Genomic DNA, 25345 nt, shown 5'->3' with positions numbered 1-25345 from the left:
ACACTGGAAATCACTGAAAGGTTTTAAAGAGGGGAGTGTCATTATCTGCTTAATTTTGAGTTGCCCTGTGCAGATTGGATGGGCTGAGGGCACAAATGAATGCAGGTGGGCAAAGAGGAAGCGAATGAAGACATGATGGCAGCTTGACTAGGCGGGGAGCAGTGAAGATTGGTGAGAAGCGGCAGGTGGAAGTAGATTTTCAAGGTGGAATCAGCAAGATTTGGTGGAAGATGGATGAAAGGGTGAGGGAGAGTTAAAACTGAAGGAATGATCCCAGGTTTTCTGCAGCAGCAATTCAGTAGATAAGATGTCAGTTCCTACCATGGGAAACCTCACTGCCTGTCTGCTTTTCGTGCCCTACCGAGCACAGATAAAAACATGCAAGAATCTCACCAGAAGCTCAAAGAAGAACCAGGAGTACTTGAAGACTGTTTCTTTCACCATTCCAGTGCTGACCACCATCTGCAGGGCAAGCTCCTCATGGAAATGCTGGACACACAAACACAAAAACATTACACTTACACAATGATGGTCTGTACTAGGTGCTTTATTCGCCAACCCCACTTTTCTTTTTTCCCAACTGTAATAGCTTGTTAGTATGTGTCCTAGATGTCTTAGACCACAGTGGATGTCAATGCTGACACAATCTGTGACTGGAAGACCTTTTCAGTAGGTAGGAGAAGGCTGTGTGGACCCCAAATCCCCAGAGCCACACAAACACAGGCAGGAGTTTCGAGGGAGGAAGGGGGCACAGCAGGAGTGTATTTTTAATCCTTTCTTGAAAAGAAAAGGCAGTAGAGCATTCTGAGTCACTGGAAACCTGGGCACCTGGGGCTTCTAAACCTTACTGGACAGCTGGGTTTGAAGGACTGGCCTCGGCAGGGGAGTGAAGCTAATACATTCTATGGGGGAAGCATTCCTGGGTAGCAGTCGGAACTGAGACTCTGTTCTTTTCCTTCCAGGTCCCACAGTAAACCCTCTGTGTGACCACGTGTAAGCTGTTCCTCCCCTTACCCTCAATGTTCTCATCTATAAACTCAGTTGGTAGCAGTGGTTCTCAAACTTGGATGTGCGTCAGAATCCCTTGGAGAGCTTGTTAAGGAACAGATTGCTGAGCCCACCTCCAGAGTTTCAGATTCAGTAGGTCTGGGGTGGGGCCTGAGAATCTGCAGCTCTAACAAGTTCCCGGGTGATGCTGTCACTGCTGGTCCAGGAACCTCAATCAAAGAACCACTGTCTAGATGGTATTTCAACTCCCTTCTAGATGGAACAATTTTTGTTTTTATAATCCTGCTATGGCTTCGTGGGGAACGAGGTTTGGGTTTATCAGTAGATTGTCTGCATTAAAAGGCATAGGGGTAGCAGCTTGAACTCATCCAACTCCTATACTTCTTTGTCCCAGGGTCAGTTGCTCCACTTTATGTCTACACTGCCTGTCAAGTCATCTGACTGCAGATGTAGCAGACAGTGATTTTTTTTACAGCTTTTGCATCCTTCCCATTCCCTGCTTTACCTGGGGAACAAGTTTAAGACTAAAGGTAGGGCAACCAACTCATCTCAGTTTGCCTGAGACTGTTGTGGACAAAAACAATGTTGCCTGTCATCTCAGTAAACAATGTTGCCTGCTTATTCCAGTGAACAACAAATGTTTCCAGACCACCAAGCCATCAGCCACTGAGACCCAGAGGGTGCACCCTGAGGGGAATTCAGGATGAACAAAAACAGGATACTTGGCCCTAGATAGTGAAGATGCATATCTAAGGAATAATTTCAATGAGCTCAGACTCTCGCTTCTTCCCATACACAGAAAAAACACTAAAATCATTAACTTGAGATGTCTGTTTTTCATGAACATCTTTTGATGTTCAACTACATGTTTGTTTGTTTTTTTTTTCAGCAAAAATCCCTATATATCCTAGCTCTTCCCTTACCTCTTTGGAACAGTCCCTCAGATATCTGAGAGACTGTATCCTGGGCTATAGTCCTCGGTAATGTCCCCGAATAAAACATAATTCTCAACATTTAGGATGTGCGTTCTTTTCCGTCAACACCGTCCTGGTCTTAAAATGGAAAGTCCTACATCCCAAGGACCCCCTAAGTCCCGGAGAGACTGGGATAGCTGGTCACCCTAACTGACGGCAGAAATGATGTCTGGGCATTTTCTGTGGATTCCATTCATTTTACAACCATAAAATCTAGAATAAATACAGATGAACTCATTTTTTATTCCTCAGTGGGTAAGAAAGCTGAAACTACTTGAACAACCTAATATCACATCCTAGAGTACTGGCGTATGTGGAAATAAAGTTTTAAAGTCAACACCCAAAGCAAAAATGTATTAGAACAAAGCTTACCCTTGACAAACCTTTAAATTACCCACAGTGTACAGTAGGCATGCAACACAATTTACTGATTCTTATGTACAGTAAAATTGGAGAGTGACTCAGCTAAACTAAAAGGAGACAAATGGAAAAATCTCTGTGCAGATGGCTGGGTATTCAAACTATTTACATCCCCTCACGGTTAATGGGGATGAATGGAGAATGCTGAAGTGTTTCAGCTTGTCATTGGTCCCACTTCATTCTGCCAGGCGAGTCAAACCTTTATAATCTCAATACACGTGAACACAGTTGTGTGCTGTTGCGAGACATGAGAGAAGCTCTCCCACCTGGGAGAGGTGCAGGGCTGCGTGTTAATCTAGCAGATGGTCTAAGCTTACCCTGATGTAACTCAGCTACACCAGGATCTTCCCATTGTAGGGAAGACACGCTCCACAAGCTTCAAAGGTAACCTCTGGAAAATAGGTCAGTTTGACTGTCAGAATCTTAAGGCAAGAGGAGATTAGAGGAGGATAAGCCGCTTCTTAAAGTAATTTATGTTGCTTACCGGGCAACATTATTACAAGAACACCTTGCTCCGGAGGGTAAAGAAAATAGCCAAGCAGCTAAACCCAGTTTGCTGAGCTATTAAGGAAACACACTGGTTAAACCTCCCTCTGAAATGAAATGATTCTCTTCTGGTCATTGAAATGACCAGAAACAAAATCAAAACAAGGCAAATGTGCCCAGAAGAAATCAGGCTCTGCCTGAAGCAAGCCAGGCTGTAAGCAAATCATGGTTTTTAAGAAGGAAAATGGTACTGGTAACCAGTCCCTGCGAAGCCCAAAGCTAAGATTTAAAGTAGGTGAAATATTTATTTTCAGCACCTCATGACATCTTCTTTTACTCCTCCTGTTAGAATTAACTCCTGGTACCTCCTTCCAGACAAATGGAGCCCATACTGCTGCCAAGTCTGCAGGCGCTGGACCCTACCAGGGCCTCCTCATGCCTGATCTTTCCCTCAGCCAGTCCAAAGTGAGCTGTGCTGAAGGCTCATTCCCTCCATGCCTGTTTAACACATCTTTCCCAGCGGTGTTAGCTGTTGCAAAGAGCTTCCTGTGTTATCCTTCCAATCAGCATATTTACATTTTAATAGGGGTCTTGAAAGACACTCAAGACCTTAAGTAGCTACTAAAATTGTGAGACTCTTGGGTGCCTGGCGGAGGAGAAAACTTGGGGCAGACAGTTTCTTTATCCTCCACCCCTTGGACCACACATGACGTGACAACTGGAGAATCCTCTTAATATGAAGAGTTCTTTCTGATGAGCAGTTTAACAGCTTGTCAAGTCTCTGAACTCAGAGGTAAGGCTGATTGGAAAGAATTACAAGGCTTTTCATGTATGATATCGTATTGAAATAAATGATACCTAATTATTGCCATTCACTTTTTGAGGATGAATTGTCCCCAGCTTTCCTTTTACCAAAAAAGAAGCTAATACAGCCGTTCTCAGGTTCTCAAAGTGTGGTTCCTGGATTGGCATCAGCTGGGAACTTATCAGAAATACAAATCCTTGGGCCCTACTTCGGATCTATTGAATCAGAAACTCTAGGGGTAGGGCCAGCAGTCAGTTTTAACAAGCCACCCAGGTACTTCTGATGCATGGTAAGTTGGAGAACCACTTAGTAGGTAATTAGGTGGTCAAAAACTGGGGCACCTGGGACAGGGCTGCAAAAGTGTGTGTGTGTGTGCGCGCGCGCGCGCGCGCGCGTGTGTGTGTGTGTGTGCGCGCGCGCGTGCGTGTGTGTGTTAGGAGGGCAGGAACAAGACAGGAGAGTACTTTACGGCATCTATTTTCAATCATAGTGAGAGGCCGGGCAAATTATTCTCACACTGCCTGTTCAGTACCTTTTTGCTGACTGGCCTTGGGGTTGTTGTTGAACTTGGAGCATCATTATTGCCAGAGCAATAATAAGACATCCGGATGCAGCTACGATCAGCCATCTGAAATACACAAACCATGACTCAACAGTCAACCAACAGTGGTCCCCAGAAAGATGAGCCAACGGCCTGGAAATCCCAAGCTTAGAATTCATTGTTAACATATTTCTTTTTCTTTCTTTTTTTTTTTCTGGTTACAAAGGTAAAACAACTGCCAAACATAAACATAAAACAAAGCAAAGAAGGTAAAGTTACACCAAATTCTACTTGCTCCTGAGATATTCACTGTTAGTTGGTGTGTAGCCACCTATAGTTAAATCCTAGTTAAGAACCACCGGGTGCTGAACAGTCCCTTCAACTTTCTAAGTCTCTGACTTAATTGGAAGAGCAGGAAGAAAAATGTGTGGGAACAGTGCCTCTCTGTGGGCTAGCACGGTACTTTACCCAGTCTCCTAAACACTTTAATAAATTGTCAAAAAACCACTTCTGAAAGGAAGATCATGCTTGATACTTCTAGTTAGACAAAATTTTTTCCCCTCACTACAGAATAATTTAAAAATTCTTAACCTAGTCCACAGAGAAAATTTAATATTTTCACTTCCATTAAAGGAAACCGTAATAATCAAGTCTGGATAACAGCTGCTGACCACTTCGCCCCTCGGCGATCCGCAAAGATCCTGCTTAAAGAGGACTTAGATGCAAAATTGAACCAGGCTGTGCTGGCAAGTGCTTAACAGCCAGCTCTCGGAGGGGAGGGGCTGATTGGTAGAACCTGTCGATTTCTGTGCTTGTGAATGCTTCCATCATAGCTGATTTCAAGTTAACATGACGTTACCGAATATGGAGTTGCAAAGAGATGTGCAGTAGCAAACCACTGTACAGTAGGCATAAATAACCTCAAGAACATAGATAACAGTAAAATGTAGTAAAGCAATTAAGAAGGGATGAGGCTTGGGTACTCCCTTAAAAAGGGAATAACTTTAGATTTATGGACAAGTTGCAAAGGTGGTTCTTGGATACGCTTCACCAAGTTCCTCTTAATGTTAATATCTTACATAAATATGGTACATTTGTCAAAACTAAGAAATTAACATTGGCACATTAACTATTAACTAAACCACAGACTTTATTTGAATGTCACCAATTTTTCCACTAATGTCCTGTTCTGCTCCAGAACACTGCATTTAGATTACCTTTGTTTTCCATATAACTTATTTGTTCGTTTATATAATTTAATTTTTAATAATGTCTGCGTTTAACAACTCGTTCAGAAAGTTCCTGAAAATTTAACAATCAGCTCTCAGAAACTGGTATGAACCAGCTCCAGCACATACCTGGGTTGATTCTGTAAGTCAAAAAGGATAGAATATCAACAATTTCATATGATACAACCTATAGATCATCAGAATCTCTAGGAGTGGATCTATAGATGATTCTTACATTCATCCAGCGTTCAGAACTTCTACAGAGATGAGGAAAATAAGGCTCAGGGCAGGAATTGACTTGTCCATGACCACAGGCCTGGGTGGTATCAGATCGAGACCCAACCCTGGTCTCCAGATTTCCTGTCTCACAACGTACTGTCTCAAGTAGGTGGTTTGTGTTAGGGGAATGATGTCAAAACCTAGAGAGTATGATTTATCTTCATTAGAGGAAATGACATTATTCCAAAAGCTTAGCCACCCTGAGGCCACAGATAACTGGAAAGAAAATTCAGATTAAGAATTCATGGTAGCTTTGTACATATATGAAAAACCACTGAACTATACACTTCAAAAGGGTGAATTTTATGGTATGTGAATTATATCACAATTTTTACAAATTTCAAACGAGAGACGTTTTACAAAATACCTGACCAGTATGCCTCAAAACTGTCAAAGTCCTTAAAAACAAGGAAAGTCTAAGAAATTGTCACAACCCAGAGGAGCTAAGGAAACGTCACTACAAAATCTAATGTGGTATCCTGGGTGGGATCCGAGAACAGAAAACAGACATTAGGAAAAAACTGAGGAAATCTGAATAAAATATAAACTTTAGTTAATAATAATAATATATCAATATTGGTTCATTAATTGTGACAAATGTGCCGTTCTAATGTAAAAGGTTAGTAACAGGGAAACTATGCATTGAGTACACAAAAATTTTCTGTCATATATTGACAATAATTCTATAAATCTAAAACTTTTATAAAATAAAAAGTTTATGAGAAAACAAAGAATTCATGGAGGGAAACAATCTAGGGCAAGTCACCAACCCTCCCAGGATCTCGGTTTTTGTTTATAAATTTGGCTTTCATCTTTGGGATTCTTACATGGGATAATCAATCCATCTATGGATGTTAATGAATCTAAAAGGCAAGTTATTAAAAAATAAAACAAAAAACAGTCTTTCTAGGCATCAAAAACAGTTAAAGCCAAATTTTTTTCCTGGAAGATAAAATTCATGGTATTCGTCAACTCCACGGAGCTAAACCAGCTATGCCCGAGAAACTTCCCACCAGAGTTCACTAACTCCGTGCATACCTTCAAATGCCAGTCTTGCCTGGCATCAGAATGATCTCAGTCACTTCAAAAGAAAAGAATATTAATAATTTGAAAGCTGAGCATTTGACCAAGCCAGTGGGCAGCAGCAGTGGTTGATTTCGTGTTGTCTCTCCAAGTGTTAGTTAAAAATAAAAAAGCCCATGTCTCTTTCCAGGGTTTGACATCTTCCTTACCTTTGAAGACATGATGTTCTTAACCTCCTCGTCTGCTGCAGAGTGTGTCCCCACGAGGTCTGGGTTACTGCTGCTCATCACTCGGGCCTGCATCAGCTTTGAACTCACAGCGGCAGCAGACGTGCGTCCGTATGTGTGGTAGCGAGGGTCTGGGAAGGAAGTGGGGCTGCCTGCACCCCACCAGGTATAGACATGTCAACAGAAAGCGGATTAGAGTCACTTATTGGACTTGAGAAGGAACTGAGGAGGGATGGGGTAGACAGTAGAGTGGAAACCCACTAGATTAGGTCTTGGAATTAGGGTCTTATTAGCAAATGCCTAGGAGAGGCCAGGGAGGCAATGTTTTGGTGGAAAGATAGGGTGTGAGGCAGTAGGGAGGGGTGAGGACTGTGGTAAACTGGAAACACATGCCTCATCCAAAGACAGGGGCTGCTCCTCATCTCCAGCTTCTTCTTGCCATGGGGAAACAGCCCACAAGGTTCTGATTTCTGAAGACAAGCTCGAAATGTGGATATTTTTTATTTCTTAGTATTTAAATGATGACAGCTTTATAAGACTTGCATTTCTGAGATCTGAGAATCCAAGGAATCATCTGAATCTTATGAGAATAAGTATACACTGTATAGCCATCTTTCTCACCTTTGAGTATTTACATGTGTTCAAAGGTGATTATGTGAGTCTATGAATATTATGAGTATTTTTAAAAAACATTTAAAATTACAGGTTTACTTGAAATGAGGCTGCATGGAGTAATAAGTATGCCCAAGTTCCTTTGTCAGAGCCTGGAATTTTGTTAACTTATTGATGCTACTTTTTATATCATGCTGACCAGACGTTCTGGTTGATTATTATAAAAAGACTGGAGAAATGAATTATTATTTCAGAAGTTTAGTTTGGGGGAAATGAGAAAAGGGATTTATTTTTTCATGATGAAAAGTTTAGGGGCCACTGCTTACCACAGCTATCAAATATATATTATTTTCCTTATCATTATGATCCTAGAATCCTAGGCTCTGTTGTCACTTCTCCAGCTTTTAAAAGAAGGGATTTGCAACTGAATCAATTTCGTTTCTTTTTATGGCTGAGTAATATTCCATTGTATGTATGTGCCACATCTTCTTTATCCATTCATCTGTTGATGGACACTTAGGTTGCTTCCATGTCCTGGCTATTGTAAATAGAGCTGCAGTGAACATTGTGGTACATGACTCTTTTTGAGTTATGGTTTTCTCAGGGTATATGCCCAGTAGTGGGATTGCTGGGTCGTATGGTAGTTCTATTTGTAGTTTTTTAAGGAACCTCCATACTGTTCTCCATAGTGGCTGTATCAATTTACATTCCCACCAACAGTGCAAGAGGGTTCCGTTTTCTCCCCACCCTCTCCAGCATTTACTGTTTGTAGATTTTTTGATGATGGCCATTCTGACCGGTGTGAGATGATATCTCATTATAGTTTTGATTTGCATTTCTCTAATGATTAATGATGTTGAGCATTCTTTCATGTGTTTGTTGGCAGTCTGTACATCATTCTATTTAGGTCTTCTGCCCATTTTTGGATTGGGTTGTTTGTTTTTTTGTTATTGAGCTGCATGAGCTGCTTGTAAATTTTGTAGTGAGGTGGATAGACCTAGAGTCTGTCATACAGAGTGAAGTAAGTCAGAAGGAGAAAAACAAATACCGTATGCTAACACATACATATGGAATCTAAGGGGAAAAAAATGTCATGAAGAACCTAGGGGTAAGACGGGAATAAAGACACCGACTTACTAGAGCATGGACTTGAGGATATGGGGAGGGGGAAGGGTAAGCTGTGACAAAGTGAGAGAGTGGCATGGACATATATACACTACCGAATGTAAAATAGATAGCTAGTGGGAAGCAGCCGCATAGCACAGGGAGATCAGCTCGGTGCTTTGTGACCACCTAGAGGGGTGGGAGGGAGGGAGACGCAAGAGGGAAGAGATATGGGAACATATGTATATGTATAACTGATTCACTTTGTTATAAAGCAGAAACTAATACACCATTGTAAAGCAATTATACTCCAATAAAGATGTTAAAAAAAAAAGTACCGACTGGGTGAAGATCAGTGAGGGATTATCAAATAGGCAGAAAAAACAAGTGTTTAGAATATAAAAATAGGGAGGAAGGCAGATAGAAAGCAAGAGAGAAAAATCTAGACATGAACTTTTTTTTTTTTTTTTTGCAGTACGTGCGCCTCTCACTGCTGTGGCCTCTCCCGTTGCGGAGCACAGGCTCTGGACGCGCAGGCTCAGCGGCCATGGCTCACGGGCCCAGCCGCTCCGCGGCATGTGGGATCCTCCCAGACCGCGGCACGAACCCGCGTCCCCTGCATCGGCAAGCGGACTCTCAACCACTGCGCCACCAGGGAAGCCCGAGACATGAACTTTTAATTTCAGCATTCATGTAAGTTTTGTTTATTCTGAAAGATAAAAATTTAACTTTCGGGCTTTTAATTTTATTGTGAATTCTGTGGGGCGGGGGTGAGGGTGCGCTGCCCGCCAGGCTCCCATACTCCGGTGGCGGGGTGGGGGTGGGACAGGGGGACGTTACCTGACTTGGGTACGTCCCTCTGCGGCTCGGGCAGGCGGAAGACGTAGTGCACATAGGAGGCCAGCAGGCAGTTCCTCCCATGCTGGTCCTTGCCCAGGCCCTTGCTGTTGTGCAGACTGTTGGCGGTGACCACCACAGACTCGAAGGCAAACTGGGAGAAGTTGGCTGAGGAACCAAGAGAAAAACGGGCGGCCCCGCAGTGAGTCCTTAATGAGCCTGAGGTGGAACATTCTTTGGGGCAGTGACAAGGAGTCCTGACCGCTGACCGGCTGAACCAGGCTGAACCCCCTGGGGCAGGGTGAGTGGTTTTAGTAAGCTCCAGCATGCCAGCTCTGCTTACTGCAAAGGACTTCACATTTCCTCCTTCTGCCAGCACTGTGGTTTTTCAGGACGAAGATCCGAGCCTGTCCAGACCTCCTCCCCTCTCTAAACCACGCTGTAAAGTGGTGCTACTCAGTGGGGTCTGTCCTGACATCATCAGTATCACCTAGGATCTTATTAGAAATGCAGAATCTCAGGCCCCGCCCAGGACCGACTGAGTCAGCATCTGCATTTTAACAAGATGCCCAGGTCATTCTTACGCACACTATGGTTTGAGATGGGCTGTTGAACAATATGGATTCTTGGTGTACAGATTAATCTAAAAACGTATGTGTATCATGTCAGTCCCTGGACCTGTACAAACAGTGCTTCACTGTGTACACTCTTGCTGAGGAGCTCCAAACCCTCCACAGTCTGGCTCCACCCTACTTATCCCACCTGGTACCCTCTTCTGCTCAAATTCAACTTCCTTAAAATAAGGCAATCTTTATACTGTCCCCATCGCGCGTCTGCTTCTCACTTCTGCAGTTTTGCTCGTGCTGCTGTCCTCACCTAGAAAGCCCTCCTTGCTCCCACCCACAAAATCATACTAACCTTTCAATGCTAAGCACCATCCCACCTCCTCAATGAAGCCTCTGACACCACTCAGTACAGGGCTTAAGTGACACCAGATCACAAGGTTCCTGGGCTGTTTGCAGTGGGAAATTCTGTCTCTCTGATAAGCTGGAAGCAAAGTGCATTTCTCATACTTTCTTCTCTCCCCACCATGCCTTCCATGGTGCCTGACACAGATAAGTTCTGAATAGATGCTTGGAGACCAAGTGCCTCCACCTATGCTGCCTGTCCCAACACCCTGGAGTCCCACATATTGGCTCAAAATGTGTGAATGAACATTCTGTCTAGTGAACAAGTCTACACTGCATAGCTGGGGCCTACAAAGCAGTGCACCACACATGTGGAGGGCGTAGAAGGAAATCCAGGGAGGGTACAGATGGCCACTCCACAGGCATCTAGCTGGAAAGGCAACAGCTACATGTGTGAAAAGGTAGCCGACAATGTAGGACGCCTTATCTGTGGAGCCACAGCAGAGGCATCCCAGGATACACTGCAAACTGAGGGATTCAGAGGTCACGCTCTTCCCTAGCTCTGAAAGCTCCCCCATGTGTCCTAGGCTACAAGTTCATTTCTCCCTCCCCACCAACTTACTCATATTCCACGGCCCAACAGTGTTATCTCCTCCTTTTCTGACACTCCCAGGAAAGTGGTTTTGACACTTTTTTCTGAACTACTTTTTTTCTGATCCAGACACTCTGGTCCTCTGCTTTTTGCCAGTCTCTGTCCCCATTTTGGCTTCTTTCCCTCTAACCCCACTTCAAAGCCATCTCAGTTGCAGGCTTCTTTCTGGGGGCCTTCCTCATCCTCCCGGATGGATGTCTTCGTCATCACCCCGACAGTATTCAGCTGTGTCCATTTGAGGACTTGTGTCCTGTGCTGCTGATCTTTGCTATATTTTATCGTAAGTCCTCTGAGGTTCAATATGGTCTTGATTATTATGGCAAAACCTACAACTCTAAGCACAGTACTGGCAGCATGGATGGTACCCAAAGATATCTGCTGCGCTGGAGAGCACAGACTAATACAAGCCCAGCTGAAAACAGTGTCAAACAAAGATGCCCTACAGCAGCCAGTCTACCCCTGCAGGAGATGGAAGAACCACTGGACCCAGGCCCTACATGACATTATTTCCAAAGGAAGTCTTACACATTGTATTTAGTGTTCATTTGTTAAAAGTAAGCATTTAAGATGGGCGTTTGCTGCGTGCTGAGGGGAGGGGAGAATGGGGTGACTGTTCAGGAGTGTGGGGTTTCATTTGAGGCTGATGAAAATGGTCTGGAATTAGAAAGTAGTGACAGTTGCATTACCTCGTGAATATACTAAAAACCACTGAATTGTACACTTTAGTGAATTTTATGGTATATGCATTTTATCTCAGTAAGAAAGGGATCACATTGAATTTCAATTTAGACAGTTCCTTTCCTTCCACTTAACATGGGTTGTCTTATTTCTTTAAAACATTGGATTCCCTTGTTGGTCAAGTCAACAAAAAATATCTTCGAGGTAAAAGAAAACCATCAATTACTAGGAATGAAATTTAAAGGATTGGCTTCAGTCATTCAACACATTAATGTAAAAAAAACCCGATAATTTTAAGCATCCTATATTAATGTTTCTTTTTTTAAAACATCCAGGGAATCTCCAAAAAAAAAAAAAATAGCAGTGGACTTGGTTTCCCTTGGACTCACATCCTCAACAGAAAGATCACATTGGCCCTGCTCCCGGAACTTCTGGAAAATCGTGTTTCATAAAACAAGGCACTGCCTGCCTCCTCCCAGGCCCCCAGGCCTCCTACCTGTCTGGCCAGCGATGACCATGGGCTGCACGAACAGCTGGAAGAGCTTGTCCAGCACCAGGTGCAGGAAGAGCACAAGGGGCTCCAGGCGGGAGGAGTTGAGGCAAATGATGCTGAGCTTCAGCTCATGCTCCAGAGCCGCTTCACTGATCTTCTGGTCCAGCACGCGGATGGGGAAGGTCACCTGGCTTTCCAGGGAATGGCAGAGGGTGAAGAACTTCTCCAGGTGGTTGTCCTGGGAAGGCAGATGGCAGGCCTCATGGGTCTCATCCCCTCAACGCTCACCAGTGGATTCATAAACACAATCAGATAGCTCCTTCTAGGCAAAACCTCTTACCCAGTGTTTCAGAGCAGAAGTTCTAAGACACGGGTGTTTCAGACCAGGTTATGAACTTCTTTGTAGAGTGTTGTGCACAAAATAGAACCTCTCAATAATTATTAGCTGAAGAAAAATTAATTTGGACTCTGACATGTTCTGTAAGCAGAGGCAGGGATACCAGGCAAACACACTGCCGAGACAGGGGTCTAAGCAGATGCAAAACTCAAGACAGTGGCAGGAAAAGGAGAGAAAGTAGAACAACAACAACAAAAAATCTGGAAGAGAAATGGCAGAATTACAGAGGGAAATGAGACAGCAACAGCAGGAAAATGTTTAAATGAAGTCTCCCCACGAAACTTCTCAACCAACAGTGCAGGTGCCAAGCTGCTTCAACATTTTTATAAGGTCTTTCTATGAAAACAACAAATAAAACCTAACAGGCTTGCAATTTCCCTCATAGAACTAAAAGGGTTTTTTGGTGTTGTTTTATCCAGGCACAAAGATCTTCACTGATCTTTTATTGAACTGTCCTTAGAAGTTTGTCTGCTGCACCCCATCTTCATTATTAGCCTGCTGTTCTGATTTAAACTTGACCTGGATACTCCTTACCTGGGTGTGAACAGAAGAAACAGCTTGCACTTCAATATTGAATACTCCCTTATGTCCTTCAGCCCATTTAATGGGAGGATTCTGCAAAGGGACTTTCTGTGTTAAAAGAAAACAAATTAGCAATTCAATTCCCTTTTCTCAGTACTAACAAGCAGAGTAAAGCAACTTGACAGTAGATGTCAGGGTTATACAAATACAAATCTCCCTGGAAAACTAATATAACTGGCCTTAGAGTTAGGAGCCCTGGGTTCAAGTTCAGTTTTACGCCAAATTAATTATTTTCACTTTGACAGGTCAATGAAACTTTCTGGGCCTTCATTTTCTCATGCTGAAAGAAGGGGTTTGAATCGCGTTGTCTATCTAATTTAAGCTTCCATCCAGCACTGGTAATCCTTGATTCTAGGAATTAAAATAAAGTCATATCCTAATGATTTCTCCATTAATCAGGAATGTCAGGACAAAGTGTAGAATATCTTTAGAAGACATGAAATTTTAATGCTTTTGAGAGACTACAGTTTTGTTCCCTTTTAACAAAATGTTTCCAAGTAGCAGTCCTTCTAGGCTCCTGCTTTAATTACTCAAAATGACTTTTATAATATTTATATATCAATAGCCCGGTAGTCCTCAGAGACCACTTCTTGCCTTAAAATCTCAAGGGAATTGTCATCCTACAGTGTTGAGTAAGGAGGGCCTTGGCAGACTTGGCCATGTGAGCGTGGGTTTTGTGTATCTTGCATTTTAATGGAAGGAAACATACTGTACTTGCAAGGGTAGGATGTGTGCACGGGGTGGGGACCTTTGGAACTATCTCAGACAGAGTTACAAACTGGGGCCCAAAGCTGGATCCAGCCCACAGACAGGTGCTGTTTGGCCCAGTGTTAGAAACTGTCGAATTAGTTGCCAAACATTTGAATGTCAGAAAATTTCACATGAAAGCCTGCTTTTCTATCGTCTTTTGAGAATTTGAAGACGTTGGTCTTGCATCCCAGCATGGCACCAATGTGCAGAGCAGAGGAGTAGCTATGACCTTGGGTGGGAAGACAGTCTCCAGTGTGAACAAATTCCACCAGGACCTTGCACTCATTATTAATGAGTCTGACCTGTGGGGTCACTGGAGTTTGCAGTAATCTAAAGCAACACTGACCACTAAAAATATAATGTGAGCCATCTATGTCATTTAAAATTTTCTAGTAGCCACATTAAAATTTTTTTAATGTGATAATGATTTTAATACTATGTTTCATTGAACCCAATATAGCCTAAAGATTATCGTTTCAACATGTAATCAAAATAGAAAACTATGAATAAGATATTTTATATATTTTTTTCCTGCTACTAAGTCTTTGAAACCCAGTTTGTGTTTTATACTTACAGCACATCTCAGTTTGGACTAGCCACATTTTAAATAGCCTCACGTGGCTAGTGGCAACGATATTGGACGGGGTAGCCCTAAAGCATATTAGGAGAAGCTGAGGGCATATTGATAAAGATAGCTTAGGGCAAGTAGGAAAAAGGAACTAATATTTACTTAAGCATCGAGTTTGTTGCTTGATATGTATTATCTCATTCAATGTTCACAGCTACCTTGCAGGCAGGTCTGGGCTAGGTTTCCTCTTTGAGACTCAGAGAGGGTAAGCAATTCACCCATGTTCACACAGCTAGGGCATGGCAGAATCTGGATTTTGGATCAAGATGTATTTGTCTCCAAAGCCAGGTGTGTTTACTGGGTGTTCTAGGAAATTAGAATGTGCAGCCTGATGTTGAAAAGGTGGTTTTGAGGGCTTCAGCAAGGGGCTGTGTGTCCAAATCATACAAAGTAACGGGGAGTATCTGTGAACATACTCACAAAACCACTTAGGTGGTTTTGAGGAGAATAGTTTTGATCTCAATTCAGGCATATGCCTGTGGCCCAGGGCAAAGGTAGCTTCTCTCTCCAGGGGGAAAAAAAAAAAGGAAATAGAAAATGGAATAGCCTGGGGAGTTGGGGTGGGTAGTCAGAGTAGGAAAAAAGTTGACTATAAAATTTGGAACAAAATTCAAATTCCTGGGAAATTCAACTTGAAATATGCAAGGAAAACAAAAGAGATGAAGGGGGACCTATAGATTAAGAGCCTTAAAAGACATGTCAAGCAATAGCAATGTATAGAGCTTATTTGGATCCTCATACGCAACAAACAACTGTAAAAAAAAAATGACATTAATGAGATAATTGGAAATTTGATCACTGGATATATGACGGTATTAAGGAACTATTATTAATTTTTAAGGTATGACAATGGTATCGTGATGGTTAAAAAAGGAGCCCTTATCCTTTAAGATAAAATACTGAACTATTTATAAATGAAATGATATGATGTCTGGTATTTGCTTCAAAATAAATCTTATTGATGTAAACCTACACCAACCAGACTGAGAAGCATGAGCGCTGGTGCTGGTGCAATCAGAACGGAGGGTTCACTGGGCTCCCTTTAAACTAGTGGATTGCAGCAGAATGTATGGGCAAAAAGGCGGGACAGGGAACGGGAGGAGAGAAAGAATATTGACATTGGGCTCTTTAGAGGAATAAAAGCCCCAATATCCACCTGGGCACTGTGACAATTGACCCAGAGGAGAAACCAGTGGAATCTGGCATGGGAACCTTTTGTAAGGATGGGAGCTGAGAGCAGTTGTTATCACAGGTGAGCTCTATTTGCCTTTTTTTTTTTTTTTTTTGCGGTACGCGGGCGTCTCACTGTCGTGGCCTCTCCCGTTGCGGAGCACCGGCTCCGGACGCGCAGGCTCAGCGGCCATGGCTCACGGGCCCAGCCGCTCCGCGGCACGTGGGATCTTCCCGGACCGGGGCACGAACCCGTGTCCCCTGCATCGGCAGGCGGACTCTCAACCACTGCGCCACCAGGGAAGCCCTGCCTTCCTTTTTAAAATACCCCATTCTGTAAACCCCTTTGTTATAGATAATACAAGGTAATGCTGCCTGGGTATGGGTTGTATTACCCAACATTCTGAATTGGTGACAATCTAAATTAATGAGGGCTTAAACCCAGTTATTTCTCCCATCCTATCAGAACAACGTGCTCTCAGAAAACACCCTGTGCTGACAGATGACTGCTCCCCAAAACACGCTGAGCATCCTTAGTCATGTATAAAGGAATGGGAAGTGGCTCTGGAAAGGTGGTCCAAGACCATGGCTGGACAGGAACCAGGTGATGGCCAGCTTGCTGGTTACCTCTGCAGAATGCATAGAGTAGTTGGGTGGCAGCTTCTCCAAGGCAACTGGGAGACAGTAGGAGCCAGTTTGAAGACGTTCGTTTAAGAGAATTGGCAGCCACTGAAATAGATGATGTAAAGAATAAAATGGGATTTATTACAGCATATAATTCTGGCAATTTATCTAGCTCACAATAATCAAACGCAACTAAATGATGATTAGATATTGACCAGAGCTCTTTTGGGCAGTAATTTCTGTCAAGTTCTTAGATTTTAAATTCCCTGAGAGCTCCTGAGATGGTAATATCAATGACTCACTGCTTTCGGAGCCAAAGTAGTAGCGTTTTTCTTTATAGCCAATGTGTGTGTATATCTGGAAAACATCAATGCTTATTTTACCTTTTATATATTTTAAAGAAATAACTTTTTCCCCTTGGGGAAAAAAGAGCTATTTTTATATGTGAAGCATATATATAAAATTTGGAAATAATGGACATTGTAATGAGAGTATTCTTTCACTATCTCTCACCCACCACCTTTCATTCCTGAAATAGTCATTTCCTAAGTCAAGTCATCTCTGCTCTTTGCTGCAATCTGGTTTGGCACATTTTGCTACTTCTGACAGGAAAAAAGCAAGTGAATAGAATTTAGCTGTTTATCTCTGCAGGAACCTTGGAGGCCCCAACAACTGCAGAGTGAATCTGCAAGTTGAAAACAACTCACTGAATATCCCAGGAGACTTTCTACGGAGTTTCCTTGCTTCTGCTGACAGCTGATATGGTAGAAGGTGAACAGGAGGTGGTGATTTACTGTGAGCTTAGCAGGGAGCTTAATTTTCACTTCTTCATAGAAGTCAGGAGACCTGTTTCAAAAGCACATTAGACACAAATAACTTTTAGCAAGAATGATGGCTTCTCTGACTGTAAATTGTAACACCACGGACCCTTTGCCCCTCAGAATTCGCCTGCTTGGTGTTTTACTTTTCATTTTACATCAGTCTCCTCCTAAGCTTAAAGTCCTGAGACCAAGCTTATGTCACTGGATACACTTCACTTATGTAAGGTTGCTCACAAACAAAAAGCTTTGCCAGAAAAAAAAAATCCCTGCACACAATGGAAAAATCCAACAACTTAATTTGGACAGAGGATGAGGTTTGGAGTCCTGCTGTGACCTCCTTTTCTATCTCTACCCCAAGAACAGGGACTGGTGCACAGCCGGCACTCATCAAAGGATTTGGGGGAAACAAATGAAGGATGCAGGAAGGAAAGGGAATCTGATTTTACTGAATTATGATGTCCCAGGCGGTTTACTAAGGGCTTCACATACATTATTCATTTAATCCTCATTCCAGTCCAAGAGGGTGGGTTCAGAGAAGTATTCAATACTTAAATGGGCCAAGGTTATCAGGCCGGAATCAAATCCACAGATGTCCTACCTGGAAATGTGAATAACAGTTTAGACATTATTCTCTGACTCAATTTACCCACATAAAAATGAGTGTTTCATTTCTCCTTTGGTCAACTTAAATCTTCTTAAAGTAGGTAGTGGTGCAGGTACGGATAGAAGACAAGGAGACAGACCAAGGAGGGCTGGATTTTGTTTCTGGCCCCTCCAGTACCTCAAAGCTAGGCAAGAAATTTCTGTCTTTATGGAACACCATAAGACCTCTCTATATCACACTAGAGTAGAAGGCTCCAGAAAACTCAAAACAATATTAGGTTCTTGAAGATATGTTCTTCTCCCAATCACAGGTAATGGCAAAATTTGTGGTTCTCCAACATAGAATCAGGGAACTGGCATGGATTTCCTCTGTCCCTTAGTCCCTGAATTATAAATACTGGTAGAAGGAATCACCTAGGGGATTCAGAAAAGCCAGGAGATAATAAAACAATCTTGGCATATGTTTAGAACTCTGAAATATACTTACTTGTTGTGGTATGTCACAGCCGTGTAAACTTCCTGCAGAAATTCAGGCCCATTGGATCTTCCAAAGATGACCTGTTCACCAGTATAGAAAGGGCCAAATTAACTGTGATATTTGGTTAAATCAAATCAATGACCATCAGCCCAGTAGGAGGTTCTGGTCTCATAGAGCTGCATTTTGTAAATTAATAAGCGGCCCAACTGATGCAGAAGAACTGGCTATGAAGGGTAAACGGAGACCGCAGAGGCTACATCAGTGACCAAGGGCCATAGGCTTGTGAGACTAGAAAACCAGTGCTCTCTAGATCCGCCTCTTCCCCAGAGGTCTATACTACAGGGCAACGTTACAGAGTTGTGCCCTCTGTGAGAGATCCCTGGTCGAGGCTCTTTTGCCGGGTCACTTGGGTCATCAGGACCATCACTGGCCACACGTTTATGGTGTTTAGAAGAAGACACCTCTTTGGGCCTGGGTCAGCCCTAAAGGCACATGACTTCACACGTGGACTCACCTCTGGGTAAATTAAAAAAGAGCCCTTCCTACTAGATGCACTAATGCCCATGCCAGGTCCCAGGGCTTGGTGAGCGGTGAACAGGCTGGAGTCTGGCCCCGACTCATCCCTGGCTGGGGACCTTGGCTAACACAGCTGTACCTGGCAGCCCTGATGGATTTGCCAGGGGTGAGAGTGGGGAGAACCAGGGGAGTCTTCCTCTAGGATTTCTTTCCCACAACCATTGCAAAAGGATGCCTTGCATTGGGAAGGTAGGTGGGACATTAAAAAGATGGTTTTTTAAAAAAAGTGGATATTTGAAGAATGGAAGCACCGGAAAAAAGTGACTTCAGTAGAAGGGTATATTAACTGAATTCTACACCTTAAATAAAATAGTAATAGCTAACCACCATCTCGTTTGTTGGCAGACGGTTAAAAAAATACAAATTCTGGCATCTTGGGTTCCTTAGGGAACACTGCATTATGTATTTATTATTTGATTTACATTTTACCTCAGGATGAAGATCCATTCCTAGAAGGTGTTGAGATGGTGTATGTTTATTATGACTAGGCAGTACTTTCTATTATATTTATCTTTAGATGTGGACTGGGGCTTAGGTAGATGTGTACCGCAGTGCACATCTGAAAGTACAGCAAGCATGGCTGACACCTTGGGCCTGTCTTTCTACTTCTTATGCTGTTAGGGTGGCAAGGAAAGAATTCATGATATTTTTCAGTCTTCTAAAATGATCTGCATTTCTAAATTTCCCAGCTCACTGTGGCATAAGTTGGGAAAGAGACTTTCGATTTAGGCTGACCCTGCTTCCCCATCAGCATCCTGGGAGCAATACTGGACCAGCCACAGAGGCCCCTGCACGTGATCAGTGGTACTGGCCTGAATCAACACACACACTCGACGCTGATCCGCCCTTGATTTTGTCTGTGTGAACCAGCAAGGGAAGTTCAGCCCACCCTGGTTCGAGGCAAATGTTTATTTCCCTCATTACCGGCATAGCATTGCTGGCATCCTCTCCACACATAAACTGGATCTTGATTGTGATGTTCCGGGCAGATGCTAGTTTGTTAGCAAAGTTCAGCCTCTGTGGGTAGACATAGAGAAGGTTTCTGGAAAACAAAAGATGAGGAACCAATCAGTAAGGTCTAGAGTTTCTTTTAACCAAGTTCTTCAGGGAATGCTAAAGCCTACACTCATGAGATGACAGTTCTGAAGGAGTTTTTCCTTTCAGAAGCGAATTACTTTTGGAGAGTGAGTTACTGTTGATTCTTCCTCTTCAGCTGCAGTGATCTGATAATAACCAACATTGTTCTCTGTTTTGCTACACAGACAGAGGTGCCTGCTGCAGCTGAGAAAGTCTCGGAATGTCTTGGAATGCGCAAATCTGCCTAGCGGTAACTATATGTCTGATACAAAGATAAGAAGGCAAAACGTTCAGTTCATTTTAAACAAAACTCATGGCCATAGACAGTGGCCTAATTTCAGTTCTCCTCTTTCTCCTTTCTAATGTTATGTAGTAGTTCAATTTTTTTTTTTTTTAATCTTAGTTTGGCCACGCTGTGCGGCATGCAGGATCTTAGTTCCCCGACCAGGGATTGAACCTGCACCCCCTGCAGTGGGAGCGCAGAGTCTTAACCAGTGGACCACCACGGAAGTCCCAGTAGTTTCCATTTTTTATTGGCATGACTTTCTGTATTGGTTTAACTTTCTTTTTTCAGCTGCCTTGGGTCTTAGTTGTCGCATGCGGGATCTTCTGTTGTGACGTGCCAGCTCTTTGTCGCGGCGCACGGGCTTCTCTCTAGTTGTGGCGTGCAGATTTTCTATCTCTAGTTGAGGCGCACGGGCTCAGTAGTTGTGTCACGCGGGCTGTGTCCCACGTCATGTGGGATCTTAGTTCCCCGACCGGGGATCGAACCTGCGTCCCCTGCATTGGAAGGCAGATTCTTTACCACTGGACCACCAGGGAAGTCCCTAACTTTCTTTTCTTACATAAGATGACAGTTCAAACTTCCAAGCCCAATTAGCTACGTAACATAATACAAAACTATGAATAATATATCCATCCATTCAAAAACTATAGGACAAGTACCAGGCTGACTATAATTTTGTATATTTTTTCTTTCTGTTTGCATTATTACTACTATAATCCACTAAAAGGTAAGCTCCATGAAGGCAGGGATTTTTATCTGATGTTTTTGATTCACTGATATATCTTCAGCAGCTAAAACAGTGCCTGGGACATAGTAGGTGCTAAAAAAAACATACTTGTTGAATAAAAGAATGAATGTATATACTTTGAATCATATTCCTGACTTAAAGAAACAATAGTGATACTAATATTTATAAGGTACTTATCCTAAGTTGGGCAATGTTTCAAATACTTCATATTTATTAGTTTAATTCTCATAATTATTCTATAGGTAGATACTATTTTGATGGCATCATCCCCACATCACAAATGAGGGAAAAAATGACATACAGTTAGTGAATGGCAATCAAGAATTAAAGTCAGGCACTCTGGTTCCAGAGCCATGCTCTTAACCTTATCTAAGTTACATCCCCTCAGATAAGACTGCCATTAAACAAAAGAATAAGAATGGCCTTTTCAGACTATGTTATTCATGACATCTCTCAGAGGCAAGCTTGCCTTAATTCTCTGGATCTTATTAACAGTTGAGTGTCAACAGTACACCAAAGGCTGACTCAACTGTGTCACGTTCTCTGGGAAAATGTCTTGTCTTCCTCACCCTTGGTCCACTATTCTAACTCCTAGGTAACACATTCTCCCCAAAGGCTTCAAGAGGACAAAACAGCCTTTGTGTGACCTAGACACCAGGAGAGCAGTGACCAAGAAGGAGGGCCAGGTGACCAGATTTTCCCTCTGTGAATATAGGCTCTCATAATACTTTACAAGGATTTGCATATTAATTGATACCAGGGTTTCAGCCTCAGCACTATTGACATTTTGGACTGGACAGTTCTTTGTTGAGGGGCCGTCCTGTGCACTGTAGGCTGTTCAGCAGCATCCCTGGCCTCTACCCACTAGATGTTAGTAGTATCTCCCCCCTACTCAGCTGTGACAACTAAAAATGCCTCCAGATATTGCCAGATGTCCCCAGGTGGGGCAAAGTCACCCCCATCTGAGAACCACTGAGCTATACATGTGAATTTTGCATTATGGATCTATACAACTACACCTGGCAAATTTCCTGTCTTTAATAGATGTAGTCAGTGCCACCTACTGGGTTCATACTCATATGTAAGGTTTGTTCCATTGGAAAAGGGTAAAAAGTCAATACTCAAGTACGAGGGAGGAGAAGAAAAATTTTAAAGTCTGATTTATGAAGTCTGGGGCAGTCAGGAACTGAAAAACCAAAAGAGAAAGACTAGGCTGACCAACTCTAACCTCTGCATTGTCATAACCAGAATGATCCTCCATCCTGTGTGTGTGCATGTGTGTATGTGCGTGCGTGTACACAAATGGTCTTTCTGGACCAGTATTTGCATAAATCCATGAATTTACCCCATGGATCTTCCTTGCTACAACAATATCAAGAGTGACAACACTAATATCAAGAGTGACAACACTAACCACAACCCTGGACAAGTCCCAATGAATGGCCTAGTGGACCTGCATCTGATGGTCATGCAGATGAGAAACTGAGGCCCTGAGGTGAAGTAACAGTTCACTCCGTGAATTAGCCACCAGCTGGGCACAGCGTCCAGTTCAGTGCTGTTCTGACTCTACAACATGGATGTCTCAGTGCCGCTTTCCAAATCTTTCTCTGTCACACTGAGGGACCCCAGTCTCAAGGTAGGCAGATAGAGTTGAACTTCTGATGCTGTCAGGAGAGGCCATGGACGTAGCAACAATGGCAGAAGGCAGTTCACGGTTGGGATGCGGGGATCTGTGTGGGGTATACTCCCCTCTCTGCATGAGAGAGGCTGCATGCAGAGAGGGGAGTATAATGGCTGCATGATCTTCCATATTATGAGGGTACCATAATGTACACAGTCTCCAAAAATAAGCACTAAGATTTTTTGCTTTTTTGTCAGTTATGAAGCTGGGATGAACACTTTCTCTATCTTGCCCCTCTGCAATGCAGTATACTTCTGGGAGAATCCGTTTTAGTTCTATATAGTTCAGTTTCTTCATCTTTGAGTTAATTGAAAAGACACCAGTCAACCTTTCTTTATGCTGTGCTTGAAGAAATAATGAGCTACAGTTTGTAAAAATGCTTTGAAGTAGCCAGATGAAAGGGTCTGTGTAGATCACAATGGTAGCAGCCCTGCCAGAATGGATAAGCAAGTCAGCTGTCACCACACTCCTCTCCTACATCCCAACACATGGGCACCACCGACTTATCCCACACTCCCCAACACCGGTCAACAATTTTGCACACGGCTTCCAAAGGCTTTGCTGACCCCCTATATTCAAACATCATCACCACGGGCATACAGTGTTCTGCCCGTACTGAATGCACTTTCCACACAGTACAGAGCAGGAAGGAAACATCAAAGAATTTAGTCCAACATCCCTTTTTGCAGGCCACAAGCCGGCTCCCAGAGACATTAAATGACTTTGCTTAAGAATTTTTTTAAGGAGATGCATTTCCCAAGGATCATCATAGTTCTTACTGGCAAGAATGCCAAGTGATAGGTTTTGTTAAATCTGTATGATTTTTAAGAAATGAATATAAGAAAATAATAGTGTTTTCTCTTGGAAGGGAAGATCTACCTGCAGGATCAGTGATACACGCAGGCTCAACCAGATAAGAGTAATGATCAACAAACTGAGAAACAGCCTCATACGTTTTATAGATGGTAAATTAAGTGTCATATTAGCTAGAAAAATCCTAAGAATTATATTATCTAATGATTTTTGAGAAGCTCACCCGTAACTGAAATAGGAATCCCTTGTAAAGCAAAGTTATTTTGAAAGTTTCTCCAGTAACTACAGGTCCAGTGTAAGTGCGGTTCATTTAGTATAATCTCACCTTTCCCCAAATACAGGCAAAAATGCTTCTCTTCAGTCATATGCATCACAACATTGAACAGGACGTTTGGTATTCATCAACAATTTTCTTTCCAAAGCCACTTCAGATGGCTTCTCTTGATTAAAAATTATTTTAGAAATTTTAAATTCTTTCCACTGATTCAGCAACAGCCCCTCAACTTATTTTTAAACTGCTGGGATTGAGCAGCTCCAGGAAGTTAGAGGTTAACTTGTAGAATTTGGTCATTATTAGATCCAATTGTTGACCAAGCTCTCTCTGCTCTTTACTGTCTTGGGACTATCCTCTCCTTCTTTTGCTGAAAACAGGTTAACTCAAGGGACCTTGAAATCTTTCAAAGCCACAATGCCAAAAACATCAGTTTGGCTTCTCCTCAGTTTAGCCTATTCTTTATCCACTGCAAGGAAACAAAGAGAAAAGCTGCCCTACAAAACAGAAAGACAACCTACAGAATGGAAGAAAATCTTTGCAAACAATACAACTGACAAGGGAATTATCTCCAAAATATACAAACAGCTCATACAACTCAACATCAAAAAAAACAAACAACCCAATCAAAAAATGGGCAGAAGATCTAAATAGACACTTCTCCAAAGAAGACATACAGCTGGCCAACAGGCCTATGAAAAGATGCTCCAAGTCGCTAATTATTAGGGAAATGCAAATCAAAACTACAATGAGGTATCACCTCACCCCGGTCAGAATGGCCATCATCAAAAATTGACAAATAACAAATGCTGGAAGGGGTGTGGAGAAAAAGGAACCCTCCTATACTGTTGGTAGGAATGTAAATTGGTATAGCCACTGTAGAGAACACCATGGAAATTCTTTAAAAATCTAAAAAGAGAGCTATCATATGATCCTGCAATCCCACTCCTGGGCAAGTATCTGGAGAAAACCATACTTCAAAAAGATACATGCGGTCTTCCCTGGTGGCGCAGTGCTTGAGAGTCCGCCTGCCGATGCAGGGGACGTGGGTTCGTGCCCTGATCCGGGAGGATCCCACATGCCGGAGTGGCTGGGCCCGTGAACCATGGCCACTGAGCCTGCGCGTCCGGAGCCTGTGCTCCGCAACGGGAGAGGCCACAACAGTGAGAGGCCCCTGTACCGCAAAAAAAAAAAAAAAAAGATACATGCACCCCAATGTTCAATGCAGCACTATTTACAATAGCCAAGACATGGAAGCAACCTAAATGTCCATCAACAGATGAATGGATAAAAATGTGGGGTATATATATTATATATATATATATTTATTTATATATATGTATGTATGGAATGGAATACTACTCAGCCACAAAAAGAATGAATTAATGTGATTTGAAGCAACATGGATGGACCTAGAGATTATCATACTAAGTGAAGTAAGCCAGACAAAGATAAATTTCATGATACCGCTTATATGTGGAATCTAAAAAAAAAAAAAGATACAAATGAACTTATTTCCAAAACAGAAAGAGACTCACAGACCTAGAAAACAAACTTATGGTTA

General features: G+C 42.7%; 1 protein-coding gene across 3 annotated transcripts in view; it reads right to left on the bottom strand.

The window, feature by feature from the left end:
- The window catches only part of DOCK8 (dedicator of cytokinesis 8), a 220844-nt gene that overhangs the window by 68552 nt on the left and 126947 nt on the right, over positions 1-25345 (bottom strand). For all 3 annotated transcript variants that reach the window (XM_060300871.1, XM_030877059.3, XM_030877061.2), the window contains 10 exons: positions 19830-19947; positions 18339-18409; positions 17135-17273; positions 16431-16532; positions 13208-13303; positions 12280-12514; positions 9549-9713; positions 6975-7144; positions 4226-4321; positions 394-489 (listed from right to left, as the gene is read on the bottom strand). In XM_060300871.1, coding sequence (XP_060156854.1) covers positions 394-489; positions 4226-4321; positions 6975-7144; positions 9549-9713; positions 12280-12514; positions 13208-13303; positions 16431-16532; positions 17135-17273; positions 18339-18409; positions 19830-19947 — 1288 coding nt within the window. The remainder of the gene's footprint in view (positions 1-393; positions 490-4225; positions 4322-6974; positions 7145-9548; positions 9714-12279; positions 12515-13207; positions 13304-16430; positions 16533-17134; positions 17274-18338; positions 18410-19829; positions 19948-25345) is intronic.

This window comes from Globicephala melas, chromosome 6 (genome assembly GCF_963455315.2).
Source record: "Globicephala melas chromosome 6, mGloMel1.2, whole genome shotgun sequence".
NCBI lineage: Eukaryota > Metazoa > Chordata > Mammalia > Artiodactyla > Delphinidae > Globicephala > Globicephala melas.
This window is presented reverse-complemented; position numbering and strand designations above follow the sequence as displayed.